At 32.6% G+C, this 18,315-nt stretch overlaps 1 protein-coding gene across 37 annotated transcripts; it reads right to left on the bottom strand.

The window, feature by feature from the left end:
• Positions 1-278: 278 nt before the first annotated feature.
• On the bottom strand, positions 279-17,222 carry LOC100120771 (troponin I). Of its 37 annotated transcripts, none has more exons than XM_008215170.4 (10): positions 16,606-17,222; positions 14,896-14,939; positions 12,756-12,773; positions 12,355-12,483; positions 12,147-12,270; positions 8,155-8,255; positions 4,112-4,155; positions 3,876-4,017; positions 1,466-1,483; positions 279-893 (listed from the first exon to the last, which is right to left on the bottom strand). In XM_008215170.4, exons 2-10 carry the CDS (start codon positions 14,908-14,910, stop codon positions 822-824), a joined length of 663 nt encoding a protein of 220 aa, XP_008213392.1. In that variant the 5' UTR covers positions 14,911-14,939; positions 16,606-17,222; the 3' UTR covers positions 279-821. The 37 variants fall into 37 exon arrangements, with proteins under 37 accessions (XP_008213392.1, XP_008213393.1, XP_016839848.1 ...); XM_008215171.4 differs by lacking the exon at positions 8,155-8,255 and adding an exon at positions 9,312-9,412; XM_016984359.3 differs by lacking the exon at positions 8,155-8,255 and adding an exon at positions 10,229-10,329.
• Positions 17,223-18,315: the final 1,093 nt, after the last annotated feature.

The following is an 18,315-nucleotide window of genomic DNA, read 5'->3' on the forward strand; positions in this document are numbered from 1 at the left end:
TAACTTCTTGACATATTCCTATAATGCTGTTATAATAAATGCTTTAAATATCATATTAATTTATTATGGTATGTTCATAAATAATAAAAATAAATATTTTCTGCCTTTATGCATCATATTTATGTATATACTCCATTACGGTATATCAACTCATTCTGCACACTTCAAAAGACATGCTAAGATCAAATAGTAATCAATAAAATAAGTTAACACTTAAAATATAAAATGCAGGATATAATATAATATAGGGTAGGGTAAAAGTAATAAAACACAATAGGTGATAACAACATTTACACAAAGCATTATTCATTAATTTTTTTTTTACAATAAAACTTAAATAATCCCTCTCATAGGTATACCCTTCAGAAAATTGCAAGCAGGTTTAAAATTCGTCAAACTATTATCTTTAATCCATTTGATTATCATTCGCAGGAACTTGCATTAAAGGATTTACATTTTTTTTATGGAAATATTAAAGATTGAGGAAAATTTATTCTTTGAAAATCAAAATTTAGGTATATAATAAATACAGGAAAAATTCACGTATAAAAATGTTATAAACATTTTTAAAACCATCCACATAGGTATAACAGTTAAGAAGGATAGTGGTAGGTTGTAAAGTTAATGTGTATCGTGTATGTGTAAAGTTTTGTATTTTGGAATATCTTAAAAAGTAAAATGTATTTTAACATATTTGAAACAGTAAAGGAAAGGGTAATGTCGTGCAGTAATAAAAAAAAAGTGACTGTAGGTCCATCGTTGAGATTATTGGATAGGTCGGTGTACAATATGAACGTGTATTATTATCGGAATCCCAATTCTCATGCTTCAACTGCAGCCTCTTCTTCTTTTACCTTCTTTTCTTCTCCCTTCTTCGACCATTCGGGTTTCTTCTGCAAAAATAAAATAAATAATCTTAGATTCAAAGTAATCAAGGTATTACAGTTAGTGCTAATGAAATTTTTTTTCTGCATTGTAAGCTTGTTAAAATGCTCACAATATAAATAATAATGAGCGCATAAAATAAAATAAAATATGCTAGGATAAACACAGACAACACCGTGTCAAATTAACTAGAACAATCCATTCTAGAATGAAAAGTTCATGTAAATTTTGGTATACCGTATAGATTAACGAAACTTATATTAATTTTATTCAGCTGTCTGCAATCTAGATCTTCTACTATTTATTTTTGGGAATTACTGTTAGTACCTTTGAACAAAATTGGAAAAAGGACAATTTTGTAATTCTACGAAAAAGCAGTTAAAAATATGTTGCCATTTTTAATATGCATTTATTTGATGTAACATATTTTTAAATTAGAGATATTCGAAGCTAATTAACACTGCTAATTAAGGATAAGCGCACTGGGGCTACAGATAGAAGCGTACATTCCTGCCTAATGTTTTTGAAAGAGCTAGCCGAATTTCTTTTCATCTAGAAATTTTCTTTTCTATGTTTTTACCTTATCTTTCGCAGCATTCTGCAAACATTAAGCAATATTAGTCAACATGTGACAAGGCAAGGACATTTAATTTTTACAAGGCTATTGAATTTAACAGACATATTAACTGTAACTAATTCAAAAAAATTCATTACAGCCAATAAATCAGTAAATTGTTTGAGCAAATTTTATATAAAATTGATCATTATATGAATACATTTTTAACCAGTATAAGCTATTACTTCTAACAGAATTAGAAAAATAATGTTTCTTGATTATATAATATGAAACCAGATATGTATTCATATAAAAAAGACAGGATAAATCCCCAACATATATACAGCTGGAAAGCTTGGCAGATGAACAGCAGCAGTGGCATCACGAACGTATGCTGCGTAAAAAGAGTTCTAAAAGAAATTTTTATTTTAGCGCCTAAACTTATCAATATCAATACATTATTAAATAATATAAATTATTAAATGTGTTCTTTTGATGCTTTTAAATTGTGCATACATGAAAAACAGATTGCAACCGAAAATAAGAAGTATTAATCAACGAGTCTTTACAAGAGAGTGAAAATAGAAAATTAATGATGTAGAGCATAAAAAGCCAGCGAGCTAAGCGCGTCTGCAATATTATATTATTATACGGAGCGCGAAGAAAAGTGCAATACATTGCAGAGTGAATCTCACCTTTATGTGTCGAGTTTTTTCTTACTGAATTATATGTAGTCGATAATTTTTTTATTCTATTGTTAGAAAAAAGCGTGGATAATACGTTGCGCGAATTTTTGTTAAATTTTAAAAATGGAAAAAGTTATAGCTCTTTAGAAGTCTCAAGAAAAGAAATAGTAAAATACATATATGCACTCAAAAAATGATATTGTACTGGCAGGTTCAAAAATCTACTGCAGCTCAAAAATTTCGTTGTGCGCAAAATTATATTAGTCACATTGTCGTATTTCAAAAATGGTTTAAGACAGCTATAAATTCAAGGAAAAAATATCTTGAAAATAAGCTGGACAACACAAAAAGGGATCGTGTCACAAAAATTCTTATCAAACATCAAAAAAGGGTATAAAAATCCTGGCAGATTGGCATTTTAACGAAGGTACAAGTTCCTTAACAAAATATTTGAATCATAAAAACTTTGTAAAATATTCCTAACAAAAAACGCCAATACATGTTTAACAAAATACAAAAAATGCAAAAACTGTTCTATTTCAACGATTTATAAGTAAAAATGACTTGTCATTTGAAAAATGTTACTAATAAGTTGTTTTTATTAAAAGTCCACATATCACTTATATATGAAAAAAAAATTTATTCTTTTTATGAATGTTTAGTGCTGAGAAGAATTATATCAACATGAATAGTTTTTTATTTAATCATCTTTAAGTATATCATAAAGATTTAAAAGTATAACTGCCGAAAGAAAAAAAAGTAATAAAAATGTGGCTTGATGTGATTATTAGGAAACATAAGTCTGGTATGCATATTGATATGCGTGTAAATGGATGCGCGCTGTGTGTTTATAACTTGCAATATTATTTGACTTGATCTTAAATTTGTCTATGTTTATATTTTGAAGATTTTAGTTATTGCATTATTGTCTGATGCTGTTTGTACATAATCTACTTCTTCGTCTGCCATTCTGCCTTCTCCTTGTTCTTGGGCTGTGGAGAACAATATATTGCCTAGTCATCTACATACTATACTACGTTTTTGTACAGCCTGATCAAGAATCTATTGATTTTTTTCGTTTTCGAAACTGATAAAATATTATTTTATCTTCTACGTAAAGTATACTTTAATAAAAATTCTTAAAGTTCGATATTTTGAATGAAGATTCCTGAAAAAGCTGATGGATTTCTACAATGTTGCCAACACTGAAGAACAAGGCCACTGAACTAACAATATTTACTAATTTGATGCTAAAAATAAGTAATGAATCGGGCATAAAACTCATAAAGTTAAAATATTCTAGTCGTGTATATTTATATATATATATATATAAATAATTTGCATCAGATATCTATTTCATAAAAATAGAGATTAATATTTCTTCCTTTTATATATACAGGAAGTTATAATACTTCAATAGTTCCATAAAAAGCTACATTAAATGAATAGTTTTACAACTTTATGAATATGTAGTATAAAGTACCTTTAACGTAAGAATTTTATAAAAATCATATTTCTTACGTAATATGCGTAAGTTTTTGGTGTGAAAAGAGTATGAAAGTCACATAGAATCAAAAATATTCTTTCGGTACTATCCCTGGTAGAAATGACCCTAAGAACTGGCCATTTATTGAGTAGTAATTAGGTTAAATTCTAAGAACTGGCAAGTTACTAGCCTGTTCTTAGACTCATTTCTACCAGGATATGATGATACTACTCATCATTTTTTAAAGGAAGCTGATTCTTACCTCTTTGTCTTCCTCCTCCAGGGTGAATTCCTTCTTCTTAACTTGCTTGAGTTGGTTACGGAAGTTGAATTCGGCTGCCTTCTTTTGAAGCTTAGCAAATTTGTTCTCGTACTTGGAGACCTTCTTCAGTGTTGGCTTCATGCTAAATAAGTCGCAAAGAAAAACCGTGAAATATAGTAAACATTTTTATATAAGCTTTCATTTTTTTAACAACATTCGTGTAACTCAATACTTACAATTTGCCTCGGAGGTCGTTAACCTGGCTGTTCAAATCTGCGATCTAAATTGAGCAAAAATTGGGTGTGAAATTAATTGTTCAATGCCAAATAGTTAGCGAAGCAATCTATTTTTCAATAAAAATGGCAAGGATAATCGTTTGAAAACATTGATACCACATATTTGGTAAACTAAAATTAAAAGTTTTAACAAAATAATCAAAATTTACTTATAAAGATTGAATGTTCGGCAGGTATTTTTACGTACTATTTATGCATAAGCAAAAACATATATGGTACATAAGAGTATTTAATATCTTATTATTTAATAACGTTAGTACAAACCAAAAATATCAGAAATCATATTAACACCAACAAGATAATAAAGCACAAAAAGCATACAGGCACGCTATATTTATATTAAGAGAAAAATACTGTACAATGATAATAAGGAATAAACTACGACTAAATTGTTATAAATAATGATAAATTAATTGATTGTAACCAATTACATAATCCTGCCAAACTATATTAATTGCTTGAGCTGTAATTAACTTATCATTATTTTTGTTTTTTAATAGTAGCCTTTTAAAGTGACAAAGCCCGTGGAAGGAAGAGTGTCAGGAGGTTGGAAAATTAAACCATAATGTTTATAAAAAACATTTAACCCGTACACAACATAGTCCATGTCATTGTAAGAAAATTACCGAATCAAATTGTTTTAAAGATTCTTTCATTAGCTCACTTGTCATAATTACAATGTCTGATCCGTAATCTGACTATACAGAACACATTTTCACAGGATACCAAAATAAAAAGAAAAAGGGTAAAATATTTTTGTTGTTTTTGGAAGGCACATATACAGACTACAGTAAGAGGCAAACTTTCCTTAAAATCTTTGTTTTAACTAGTGATCAAATCTAGCTCTCAGAGGATAAAACACGAACATGTTTTAAAAACTGTCCATGCTCGAAAATAATTTCTTATCAGTTGGGCCAAAGATGGACTAAACAATAACTCATAATTTCACATGATTGATTATTTTAACCGACATGAATCGTTTCAATATTTTGGAAGATGGAAAAGGTAGACATTTACAGAACTTCGTCAATTATGCTATTTTACATAATCGATTTTATACTATCAAAAATTAATAGGTTCATATGTATAATATATACGTGTATATACACAGGGAACATAAGATCAAATGCGGTAATAATGTACACCAAGGGATAAATCAAAACGTCACTGGTAACGACGTCAAGGAGAAATATGATCAATGACAGTCGACTATTGTCAGTTGAAACTTTAGCCAGCTGGTCATAATCAGCTCTAAATTCTTCAAAATTCTATATTGCTATCTGTATGCATTCATTTTTTGACAATTTTCCTACTGAAATAAAGTAACATAATGCCTATGAATATATAAAATATTGTCGAAAAATGAAATCATACATCTAAATCCTTTCGATACAGCGAGTAATAGGTTTAAATAAAAGTATTAAATTCGGGTCCAAAATACCTCGCTTGAATCTAAAAAGGATTTGAGATAACTTCAATTTATTTTAGACCGGTTAAGCAACACGAAAACACAATTACAATCGGCGGCGTGCGAATCGGTGCAAAATCGACTTGAAGAAATTTAGTTTTTCTAATTCCCAAAGCATCCAGTCATCAATCATGATGTTTCTTCATTACATTTTCCGCTTGCACTTTATAATATCAATTTTTCAAAACCTTAAAAATGATCGTATTCTAATGCTAATGCTTGCTTCTACTGGCACCTTATTTCAAGTCAAACTTGGTATATACAAATATTAACATTCCTTCTAATTAATGATTTATATTACAATAAATAAAATATCATTTAAGATATTTCAGAATCTTCTTAATGCGAGTAAGACGCGCCTGAAAATCCAGATAATAGAGAATTTCACAGCATGGCACTTCTCATCGCGTTGTTCGTCAGAAATTTTCCACACGACAGATACTTGCGTCCATTTTGTGAGAGCCTTAAGTGCATTTTTCGCGTGCATTAATAATTGTGGCAGAATCGCTGGATCCTTAAGTATTTCAACTTATAATAATCGAATTGTTGCAAGACTACAAAAGTAATTAAAGATTATATTTTTACCAAACAATTAAAGTATACATTACAAAGTATAACTTTGGTCGCATATATGGCTAGTTCAAGACCCATCTATGTTTATTCTTTCACCCACGATAAAAACCGATGGGATTTTTACAGCGACGAATATATGAAGTGCCATACTTCAATACTTCTTACATTGAACTGTTTCAAGTGATGTAAGTGCATCAAAGAAATATAATAGAGCCCTGGCTAGCGCATCACATTCTATTCTTAATTTTTATGCGCCATGCATCTAGTTAAAATATGCTGATTTGTTTCAAAAATATACTAATTCCCTAATAAATACTGGCATTGATAAATATTTTTTTCAAATAATAATATTGCTAACCTATATAGCCAGCATTATTTTTGAAAAGCCATGCAAAAGTTAGCAAATGCATTGAAGCGATTTTAGTGGAATTTTAAATATTTTATAATTGCGTTGCATCCAACTGACAAGTGCAAAATATTCCCAATTTTTACGCTTAATATTCCGATTTTGCACCGCATACACACATTGCATTCATGTAATTCTAATAATCGATCCTTACAACCGAACATTTTTTTTTTTTTTTATATTTTCATGTATCATTACATTTTGAAGTGATTTGTTTGCATGATCTTTATGCTTAATATATAAAGATATCAATAGCAAATATGTGTAACGTAACCAATAAAGTTTAAAATAAAAATTTCAATGATTTTTTGCACGTTGTTTTTTTTTTTTTAATAAATTCAATTGTCAATACGTGTTGCTGACAGAAAAAAACAGGATGCATTTTTCTGACAGACTATATAAAATTAAGCAAACAGTGATAAACGTATATCTGCTTTTGGCACTACTGTAAGCACGAAAACTATAAGCTTGCCCAGCCCTGACTAAAAAAAGTCAGACATCAGCACGGTCTTTTTATATTTCGCATCGTCGATGATTTTTTATTAAGTTAGTAAAAAGCTGAATGAAACAATGCCGTGCTGCGATACAAAAAAAAATTAAAAACATTCTGAAAAGGTATTAAAAAAGAATAATATATCAATATTAAGTTGTAAGAGTGAAATAAAAATAAAAGTAGACGCAAGATACAGTTTATGCGCGAGAAAGATAGAGAAAGAAAAAGAAAGAGAAAGAAGAGAATGCAAAAGATTGAAAACTGAAAAAAGGGAAAATCAATTTGTCTAGAGCATTATGAATCACAGCTTGAAAATCAAAAGTAACGGCACTTCATATAATTCGTGACAAAAATAATCGTAGTATGATAACTAAATACGCGATTTTTTTCAGTTCAATAAAAATATAGCAGGACTGATCAAGTTTATAGCGCGTTCTTCATTGCTTCAACGTAAATAAATATTCATCAATTTTGAAAATCTTCGGTTCTTCTGATCTTAAAAATATTGTGTTAAGTTTTTTAACAACAACTTTATCAAGCGTATGGCAAAGGTCTTGTATCTCGTTATTAAATAAATCTAAGTAAGTCGTACTTTCGATTAGCGTTGAGTTGAGTTAATGTGATAGATATAAGTACAAATGATATGTATCGGAATAGCTAGAGAAAGAGAGAGAGAGAGAGAGAGAAAAGTAGCTCGTTGTCTCTCTTTGGGAGGAATTTCATTATTAAAAACTTAATTTTTCTATGTACACGGAGAGAAATGAGTGATGCGAGTGCATTGACCCTTTCTTAATATTTTAGTGAAGAAAACCCGCCGTTTTTGTGAATCGGCTTCACTAAAGCTGCTTGCTGCAAAGTGTATTTACAAGTATAATCAACCCAAGAACTTCTTCATTCTCTCCGCGTAAGTGTTTAATGAGAGAAAAAGGGAATTTTGGTTTTGGCGTGACAAGAGCAAAAAACCTGGTATATTTGCTTAAAAAACCCTTTTTTCTTTTAATTTCATTATATTATTATGCTCGTTGCTTTTGTTATATTAATACCTCGTAGTCTCTTTTCCGAACTTCACGCTCCAAATCCCACTTCTGACCCTCACAAATGTAGACGCGCTCATGATACTGCGCACAAATCCGCTTCAATTCGGCTACAAAGAATATGGAGAGAAACCAGACTAAGATATGTTTTATTCGAAATATTTTTCTACGTGCAAAAAAAAGATTTAGTTACATCTTTATTGCTGTTCTGATACACAATTATGGGCAGAACAACTCAATGTTTCTATATAATTATATAAATATTTACTCCTATCGCTATCCAATTCCTGTCAATAGTTTACGAAGAAAGTAGTAGGCCATTATTTTACTCAGTGGGTAACACTGGGCATTTCTATTCAAAATTTAAAAAACAATCGTATTGTTCTTCAATACTATACGAGCTGCTCTGAAAATTTTCTTAAGGCTCTATTGGGTTTCAAAGGGGGACAGGCGGTTTTATTTGTGCGCTCGGAACTTAGTTTCTGCGGTCTTTAAAAAAAAAGTAAAATGCACGTGCACCAGTGGGCAGATAAATGAAAATAAAAAAAAACTCTGGAAATAGTCAGAAGGTTACATCGATCATGTGACGCTACTATATACTACTGGCGAGCTCAGTAAAAATGGAACAAAAAATGAGGGGGTCAGGGGGGGGGTCATGTGAGAAATAAATTTAGACAAAGAAAAAGAGTGAAAAACAAAAAAAATACAAAGTGTGAGAAAGACAAAAAAACGAAAAGGAAAAAGTCTTTTATCACAAAATCGACAATTCCTCGGTTATACAATATATAGGTCGTGTGTGTGTATACATTTTCAGCGAGATGTGCAATTTGCCGATTTTCGCAGAGATGGATGTGCCGATCGTGTGATCGCGCACCGTCATCAAAATTCTCAATATGGGCACTCCATTCATTGCGAAAAATAAGCACTTTATATTCACTTTTTCATCTTCTTTTTATCTTTTCATCGTGTCCCGAAAAATCATTGCTTCGATAAAAAGTATTTGAAAATTAAAAAAAAAATAATGCTAGTGAAGATAAGCGCAGCTCTTGCAAATCCAGCTTTTGAGTGTCTTTATTGGGAAAAGTCTGAATGCATGTGCCAGTCTGAGGGTTTCAATTGAATTTTGGTTTGTTTGGTTTTTTTCTCACTTGCAGACGGCTAGTTACCTCAAAATCTTTCATTCTACTTTTCCGCTCAAGATCCCACTTATCGCCCTCGAGTTCGTACATTCTTTGCCAGTAGGCGTTACAAATCGTCTGCAGCTCGGCTATAAAAAAAATAAAAATTCACGAACAAAAATTTGACGATAATGTACCACATTCTCCCTTGGCTTAATTTTTTTCGTTGATCGTAGCATGGTACGTTGGGTCAGTTGCAAAGTCGTCTGTGTTATTACATTTGATTTTCTCAGCGTAACGATCAACTTGTGGAATTACTTTTGTGGAGTGTTATCATTGACATTTTAAAGATGTGCATAAAATAACACGTAATTTCTGAAGAACGAAACGAAATTGGGTGGAATAAATGAAGTTTATTATATAGAGGAAGCGCGTAAAAGCGTCACATCGCATTTGCGCCGCGAGCTAATTTTTGAAATATTTACACAGGATAAAATTAATACGTGTGAGTTGCAGTCTATATATATGAATATAACATTAAAAGTGCAAAGAGAGAGAGAGAGAGAGAAAGAAAAAAAAATTAAAAATAATCAAAGTACGTGTACACTGCGGCAAATACTGCGACACTACGAAATACTGCAATACTGAAAGATGTAAAATTACAATTGCTATACTGCAGTTCTACTGTAGGAAAAAGAAATATTAGTTGAAGTGAAGACAATTTGAATCTCGGTAAAACTTTAAAATTAATCTCACTTTTTAACAATTCAAATATTCTCACTTCGAAAAATTCAAAGTATAGGAAGAATTAAATTTATCTTTTTAAGAAAGTACAGATATGGCGTTGTGTATAGAAATGAGAATAGATATTTTACTAATACGGCTGGTCATTAATTGCACTACCTATTTAGATTATTTGAATGTTTTATAATTTGAGAGCTTTCGAGCCTTTACGAAAAAATGACCTCAAAATCCTTTTTAGCCACTTCATACTCAAGGTCGTACTTCTGTTCCTCGAGAGCGCTGATCCTCTTATGATACTGGTTTACAATTGATTTCACGGTCGCTGTCAAAATGCGAAATACAGTAAGTTAGGTGTAATTTTACGTTGGATTAAATACTGTTCCGACAAATATTTTCTTCAAGTTTTGATCCAGTATATTTGTAAACATTCCTATAGATCTTCTTGTAGTCGGTATCGTGTTGATATTTTTTCTATTAACGAATTGCTGATTTTCGGGGATGGTTTTAGACGATGAATATTCGTATGGACCGAAAGAATTGCATACACTTTCTTCAAGCTCATACAATAAATATTTTCTAATTGGACGTGGATTGGAAGTATATAGTCGAGAGGACGAGACAAGACTTTGATTGATCGCAATTGCAATCGAAATTAGAAGTAGGAAAGTAATGCAACATAAAAATCAGTGCTTCAGATTAACTGGAGTGAGGCTGCAAAGACATTTCACAGTGAACGTAAAACATTTGATAAGAGCGCAAATTGCGTTGCACGAAGACATTATTTAAATTTTTTTTCAATTTGTTAGTCACAGGTGTCAAGTTTTGCGAGACCTCAGAAATTTACGTTAGAAAAGTGCGAGAGACCATCGCCAAAACGATGGACATAGAAATAGACACGTGTACAAGGAAAATAAAATACTGAGAAGCAAACTTATTTTTGCCAGTCACTTGTGATTACATCATCATTTAAAAATAATACAAATAAAAAAAAAACATCAACAACTGATGGTCATCGATGAATGTCGTCAAAAACGAACTGATCAACATACGTTTGCTCCTCAGTGCATGTATATTATGTAAAATCAGCTTACAGAAGAAAAACAAGAAGAAGAAGTAGAAGAAGAAGAAAAGACAATTTCAAATTCACATATGTTAAAACCTTAATGCGAAGCTCTGGTTTAAGCGCGTGAACCGTAACATTGATATAAATACAAGAAAAGTATCATAAAAAGTAAAAACGCAATTATTATTAATTAATTAATAGATAAATATCAGTGTGTAAAGATTACGAAAGTACCACGAGGCGTATATAGATAGATACGAAAAAACAAGTAAAACAGAAAAAAAAGTCAGATAGAGACAAAAAAAGTGTAAACGGAGAGATAGTACGCGGTAAATAAAGTACCTCAAAATCTTTCTTCTTGACAATATATTCGATGTCGAATTTCTTATCCTCCAATTTGGCGATCCTATCATGGTACTCGCGCAGCACCCGCTTGATTGTCTCTGCGCGTTGATTGAAAATGTTTTTGTGTTTTTTATATGTTTTAAAATTTTGCAATGGAAAACCATTTTAAAGCCTTCGAATTAGCAGTGATTGACAAGTTAACATTCCGTGTAATCTTGCCTTGATAACTCAAATTGATTAAATTATTTTTAACTTATTCTCGCAATCATGTGTGTGGTGTGTATTACGAAATATATTTGTATATATTGTCAAAAAACTGTAGCGATCATAACTAAATAATTATACAGATCTATAGTTTGACGATGAATTCGATAGTTAATACAAAAAAAAATTAAATCTTCTTGATTTTTTACCTTTTGATTAAATAATTTCATCACATGGATGTTATACATTTAAAATATATTTATATATTCGACGATTAACTCGAAAACCGAAAAATTTTAAATATATACTCCAAACGTCTTTCTTTTATAGGAATTTTCAAAACCTTTTCTACTCTAGATTTTACATTATTGTATACATTCCAAACTTTTTACAATTTGAAAATTAAGAAAACATATTCTATGTTCACAATTCATAACTAGCAAGTTTGGAATGCACTTTTGAAATAAATCAAGATGAATATAATAACAATCAACATCTTCGTCTAGCCAATATCAAGAAAAACATACCTTCATTAACGTCGTCAACGTTCTTGGGCTTTCCGCATCGCTCTTCGATGATGCGCCTCCTCTCGGCAGCTTTCCTTTCCTGCTCCTTCTTCAATTCCTCTGCGGCTTTCTTACGCAACAAGAGCTAAAGAAAAGAGCGTTTAAATTTTGCCGTAAATAAACAATGATTTGAAGAAGGGGAAAAAATTTGAAACGAGTAGTATCATACCCTGAGCTTCTTCTTGCGGTCAGGTGTCATGAAACCCTTCTTTGCCTTCTTGGCCTTACTCGCCTCTTCGAGACGGGCACGGACTTCGGCCCTTTTCCTGTCAGTCTCAGCCTGCTTCCTCTTCTTTTCCTAAAGTTCGCAGTGTGCAAATAGCGTTTTTTTAACATTAAATACATTGTCACTTAATTTTAGAGCGATGCTAGCGTTTACCCTAAGTTGAATTTGTCAAAAACGTAAAAAAAAATAATCAAAGAAAAAATTTCCTAGCGTTTTAGAAACAACATAATGTACTCAAAAATTTTAGATCAGTTTCAAAATTGAAGAATGATTTTTTTATAAAAATATAAATTTAAAAAGTGTAAATAATTTGTCCAAAAACGTCGTCGATTCCTTTTACGTACATCCTCGATGCGCTTCCTCTGCAAAGAAATAAAAAAATACAAATTAGTATAATCAAATGTTAGATAAGATTGCTTTTAAAAGTTGAAGTTATTTGAATAAAAGTATAACATGACCAATTATTGAATTTAGGGTTTTGTATTTGTAACTCTGCAGCATGTGTTATTTGCTTTAGATTAAAAGTTTAAAAATATTTTTATCTAATAAATTGTGCTGCTTTTTTATTTTCATTTTTATCATTAGTATCTATCGAAAACTATTTTTTTATATATCAAAAATATTGACTATCTAAAAATCTAAAAATGATTACGTTTTAATAAATTATCTTAAAAAGAGATAATTTTTAAAAATATTCACACGATAAAAAATGTAATCATCAGGTTTAGTAATCAACACACTTTAACTAAATCACTATCTTAATGTTATAGCGTATAAGCTAGATCTGTATACAAACACGGATCTTTTTGTAACACACTTCTAAATTAATTACAAATTTGCATTGAGTTTAGCGAAAATGCGAGTTTTAGCTTAGCGTAAGCGTTCGAACATGCTGCTTTATATATGCAGAAGTATATACATCTGAGTTAACTATCTACTTTACCGCTGTGAGCTCCTGGAATAGAGTGCTGGTAGTAAGTGGTAATTTTTTATGATTTTTAATAAGAACCCTCGTAACCCCATTAATCAGTTAAAAATGCTTATCGATAAAATAAAAAGAAAACAATGTTCGAATGTTTAAAGAAATGAGTGATTCTAACGTGATTTTAAAATTTAAATTCAAATTTTGTTTATCAAACGAATAATGTCGAAGCAATTATTATAATATCAAAGTATATGGTTATCGAGGGCTCATTGTATGTTGTTGGTGGTTTAGATTATTTACAAACAAATAGGAATATGTACAACTATTGAAAATACTTAAAATTTTCATTTCAACGCACGTGTACGATTTTCATGGTACAAATTTTCATACTTTTATAATTGTGATAACGAGAGAAAAGTAAAAACTGTATGAAAATAGGCACCGGATGGTCGCACGTGTTTCATATATATATATTATGCAGGCTGTTCATAAAGATACAGCGATACTTATATGAGTACACATCATCAAAACTACAGCGACTACTGATTTACTCCCTTCGTTGTGTCGAATTTCGTGGGAGATGTTAGATAATACTAGGTGTGCCTTCGTATATACATATTATACGTGTAAGAGCTTTATACTACTATATACATGAGAGAATATGATACAAGAAGATAAATCTTCGACAAAATGTATACTCCACGATATTGAGAGACGGACAGAGCGTAGTTCTATTTTAACTCAATAGTCTACTGTTTTATTTCTCTCTGCCTCCCAACATCGCTTGAAATCGTCGCGCGCTTGCTCTAATTTATGCGCGAGAAGACGACTGAGATTTTTGGCTCGCGTATGTACAGGGTCGTGGTGTGAAATACAGGGATAACAAAACAATTATAGAGCTAGGCTATAAGCGAAAGCAAGCTGTCGTACCTGTTAAATATATGTATACTGCTCGTGTTTAGAGGAAGATTATTCCATTTTCGGTTGCATTTGTTGTTGTCGATCGAATTGTTTGTTGGCGTAAGAAGTCCCAATGAGTGACGGATTGAAATGATGGCAGCACAGGAAACATGAAAGAAGAAAATTTTCAAGATTAGCGGCTTGCTTGCTGTTAGTTATTTATAGACTAGCTAACCTTCTGCGATGATGTGATTTATAAATATGCAAATTTCGAGCAAATGTTTGATAACTGCATGCATAAATAGGCATTTACTTATTATTTTTGGATGCTGTCATCGAAATAATTGCTCGTTTGACTAGTTTATAATAAATTCATTGCAGAAATCAAAAGATTCAATTCTGATTTCGTATAATTGCAGTATAAAAAAAAATTGTAATTTCATAATATTTTTGTATTAAATATTTATTCAATCAATATTGTGGTCTTTTTTGCACTATATATATCGTCTTGATATACCTACGCTAATTTATTTTTTCCTGGAAAGTAAGTGCTTATTAGATAAATAATTGTGCATACTCCACTATACACAGATATTATAGTTCTATATTAGTAAAACGATGATAAACGATTGTTCAGTCGTGTTTGATACATACCTAACCTCATCGTCAGCCATGTTGAAGTTTGTTGGTTAGAAGCTGCTACCTAAAATATCACAAATAACGGTATAATCATCGTGTTTATCTCAATTTTGGTACAAAATTTTATTCAGAAAAGTTTACTTCGACGAATGAAATGAGAAAATTTTTATTTCACGACAGTATATTTTTATTGCTAAACTTTAATAAAAATATATAATTAACTATCTAATGTATCGCCGTCGATTAAAAAACAGCGTGGAAAACAAGTGTGTAACATCAATGAACGAGACGATCGCGTAGGATAGAGTATCCGGCGCGCTCAAAAATAGTCGGTAGCTTATTCCCTCTTTTACGTTTGCCCGGACCTACGGCGCCACCCAAATTTGGTTGCCGCCACTCGCGGCGCAATAATCAAGCGAACAATATCTTTCTAATTCAGAATAGATCCTATTCCTCGCTGGAATTTGTTTTTTGTCATTTTGTTAACAAATATTAGAAATTAAAAAAAAACACTTTTCAGCTTTCTGACTATACGAACATTTATAAACGTAAATTATAACGATACAATAATGGATAATAAGCAATCGATCTAAGAAATTTTCATAGAGCAAAATCATGGAAAAATTACCGATTTTCAAACAAAGTCTCAACACCGTTAGATCAGCATCGGTATATCAATCGAAAAGCTCGCCTTCCAGCTAACAAAAATGTGCTAGCCAGCGAAAGAGAGGGAGAGAGCAAGCGAGAGCTTCACCCACTCCGCACGCGCTACTTTTATATTTATAACGAAGAACGGGAGCCGATCGGCCAGCGGGTCTCTAAGTATAGAATTGGGCGAGCCGAACGCGGCTCCACAGCCATTCCAAGTCATGCTCGTTGCCTGGACGCCAACGCATTCGCGCGACGCGGCTCCGGTGTCGGGAAAACTGGGGAAGCCGATATACCCGGCGCTCTCTCGCAAAAATAGTCTCTCGGGGGGAAAAGCAATGGGGCCGACGCGAGAGCGCGACCGCGATGTCTTTTTAAAGCTCCTCCCGCGAGAGCCTTTTCTTTTTTTCTTAAACGACGATGCGGCATTCTGTTGCAGATGAGGCTTTTTCGTGAAGATCGGAGGAACAATCGAAACGAATCGGATGTTCGCGTCGAAGGATGTCTGACGCGGGAGCTTGCGCTGCCAAATTATGCAATTTCGCAAGCCTCTGAGAAAAGCTGTCGTAGGGGGCGGAGAATTTGAACAATCGGAAGGTTTCTTTACTCAAGCCGCTAAATATAAACCGTGTTCATTGCTCTGCTGCAACTCTCACACTAAAATTAGACGAATCACTGACGCAACTGATATACCCAACTACACCGATTTTCATCTCGAAGATCGGATGAAAATTTAACATAGGGTTTGGAATCGATAAACATGGAAGACAATGCCCACGCGTAGGAAATAACAAACAAGTCGAGTTCAGAGATCAAGGGAAGCACGAAAAAATTTCACAAAGCAACAGCTGTCCAAATCCACAGTAAAATCTAAACCGTTACACCCGTCGATCCAGTAAGTGTATTTCACCTAGGTATATTATCTACAACAACACTTTCGTCAAAGCTCCATCAGACACTCTGAGAATCAACAATTTCCAGGCACTTATTTTCAACCGACCGCTAGGAAAACCGAGAGACGAGAAGAAAAATTCTCCCCGATCGGCTCTCTTCCCTCTCACTGATATGATGAACTCTCTTACCTTGAAGTTGTATACCGAACGAGCGGCTGCGTGTGACTAGTCAACCCGGTCGTCTGCAGCTGACTGTAAGAGTCATCGGGTAACAGAAGCTTCTTCTTCAGCTCGAGAAAGAGAGAGAGACAGCCGGAGCTGCTTCGACGATTGGTCGCGACGATTTTAGGAAGCATCTCTCTCTCTCTCTCTCTCTCTCTCTCTCTCTCTCTCTCTCTCTCTCTCTCACTCTCGCACTTTCGCCCCTTTGCACGCGCAAGCTTAAAAATAGCCGATCTCAAAACAGAACCGCGTCACGAGTTGGGATCCGGGAGCTTTTACTTCGGCTGCTGCCGCTACTGCTGCTGATGCTCTCTGTTAGCTTTTTACCACGACTTTCGAGAATTTCTTTTTTCTCTGCCACAACGAGATTTTTACTGTGCGCTTTCGTAATAGCGCTGATATAATATTCCATAAACAAGGTCTATAATTGTAGGATTTTTCATTTTTGATTGAAATTAGTGGTGAAAGCTCGCACGTTGTATCCAAAAATTGTTCATTCGACAACCGTTTATTAGATCGTAAAAATAGTTTCGTTGGAATAGCGCCGATATTTAATGCAGGAGATATCGATCGCTGCCGACGTTGGATTGGTGACAAGTGAATAATATGTACACGTACATATCGATGCAGCTCCTTGTACATCGACGTTCAATGCCAATATACCTGCCAGCTATTATTTTTGTTTTGATCGAATGCGGAAGTGCTGGCAATTGCAGCCAATACTGATTGATTTTGCGCATCCGAGCTGTCAATTAGTCGGGAATTACAGGCGATTATCTCCAGCTGATATGGAAAAAGAATTTAAAATTGCTGTATTATTTAACATGGGAAACGGTCATGCGGTTGATTTTATTCGTGCAAGCATGTCGTAAAAAAATTTCCGACTGAGTGGAATACGCGAATTATTCGCTTATTGAGACGAAGCTTCTAATTATAACGGACTGGGCAATTGTTTTGAAAGAGACGAAAAGTCAGACCACAACAATCGTCGATATGGGCGCGCCCCGTTAAAATCTTTTACAGCTTCGGGTTACCGAAGTCGCGTAGAATATCTTTCACCGGCTTCTCTCTTTTTCTTCCGAAATAATCTTTCTCCGGCATTCTCTTTTTCACTTATTTTGTGCGTGAATTTTTTGTACGCGTGCTTTCTGCAGTTTAACCAAAAACGATACAGCGATTGTAAAAAACTGTTTATGAATTTTTTTACAATGGCAATTATAATTTACAAGTTTACTTTCATATAATGCAGAGTCATTATATTCATGTGAATGTATATTTATGAAGACAAAATTATTTTTCCAAACGTGTCGTTGACAAAAAAAATTTCAAATTACGGTTTCTGAAGTGATCGTCTTTTCTGATTTTTAGATATCAGGTTTCCACTTTCTTCTCAAGGTCGATCTATTTTTAGCTTTTTAAAACACTATTAGCTATAATATGCACGCATCCCGAAAATTTAATAATATATTGAATAATAGAGCAATGAACAAAAGCAAAAAATAAACAATACTAATTTTACGAGCATCTGATTCATTAAAATGTAAAATTTTATTAACATTTTTAACGAATAAATTAAAATTGTTTAATTTCACAAAGTTATTCTTTGATGGACACGAAAAGCGATACGTACTTTCATTGTAGTAAGTGAGCGGTAAATGCGATTTTAATATTTTAATT

Source organism: Nasonia vitripennis, chromosome 3, assembly GCF_009193385.2.
Source record: "Nasonia vitripennis strain AsymCx chromosome 3, Nvit_psr_1.1, whole genome shotgun sequence".
Classification (NCBI taxonomy): Eukaryota; Metazoa; Arthropoda; class Insecta; order Hymenoptera; family Pteromalidae; genus Nasonia; species Nasonia vitripennis.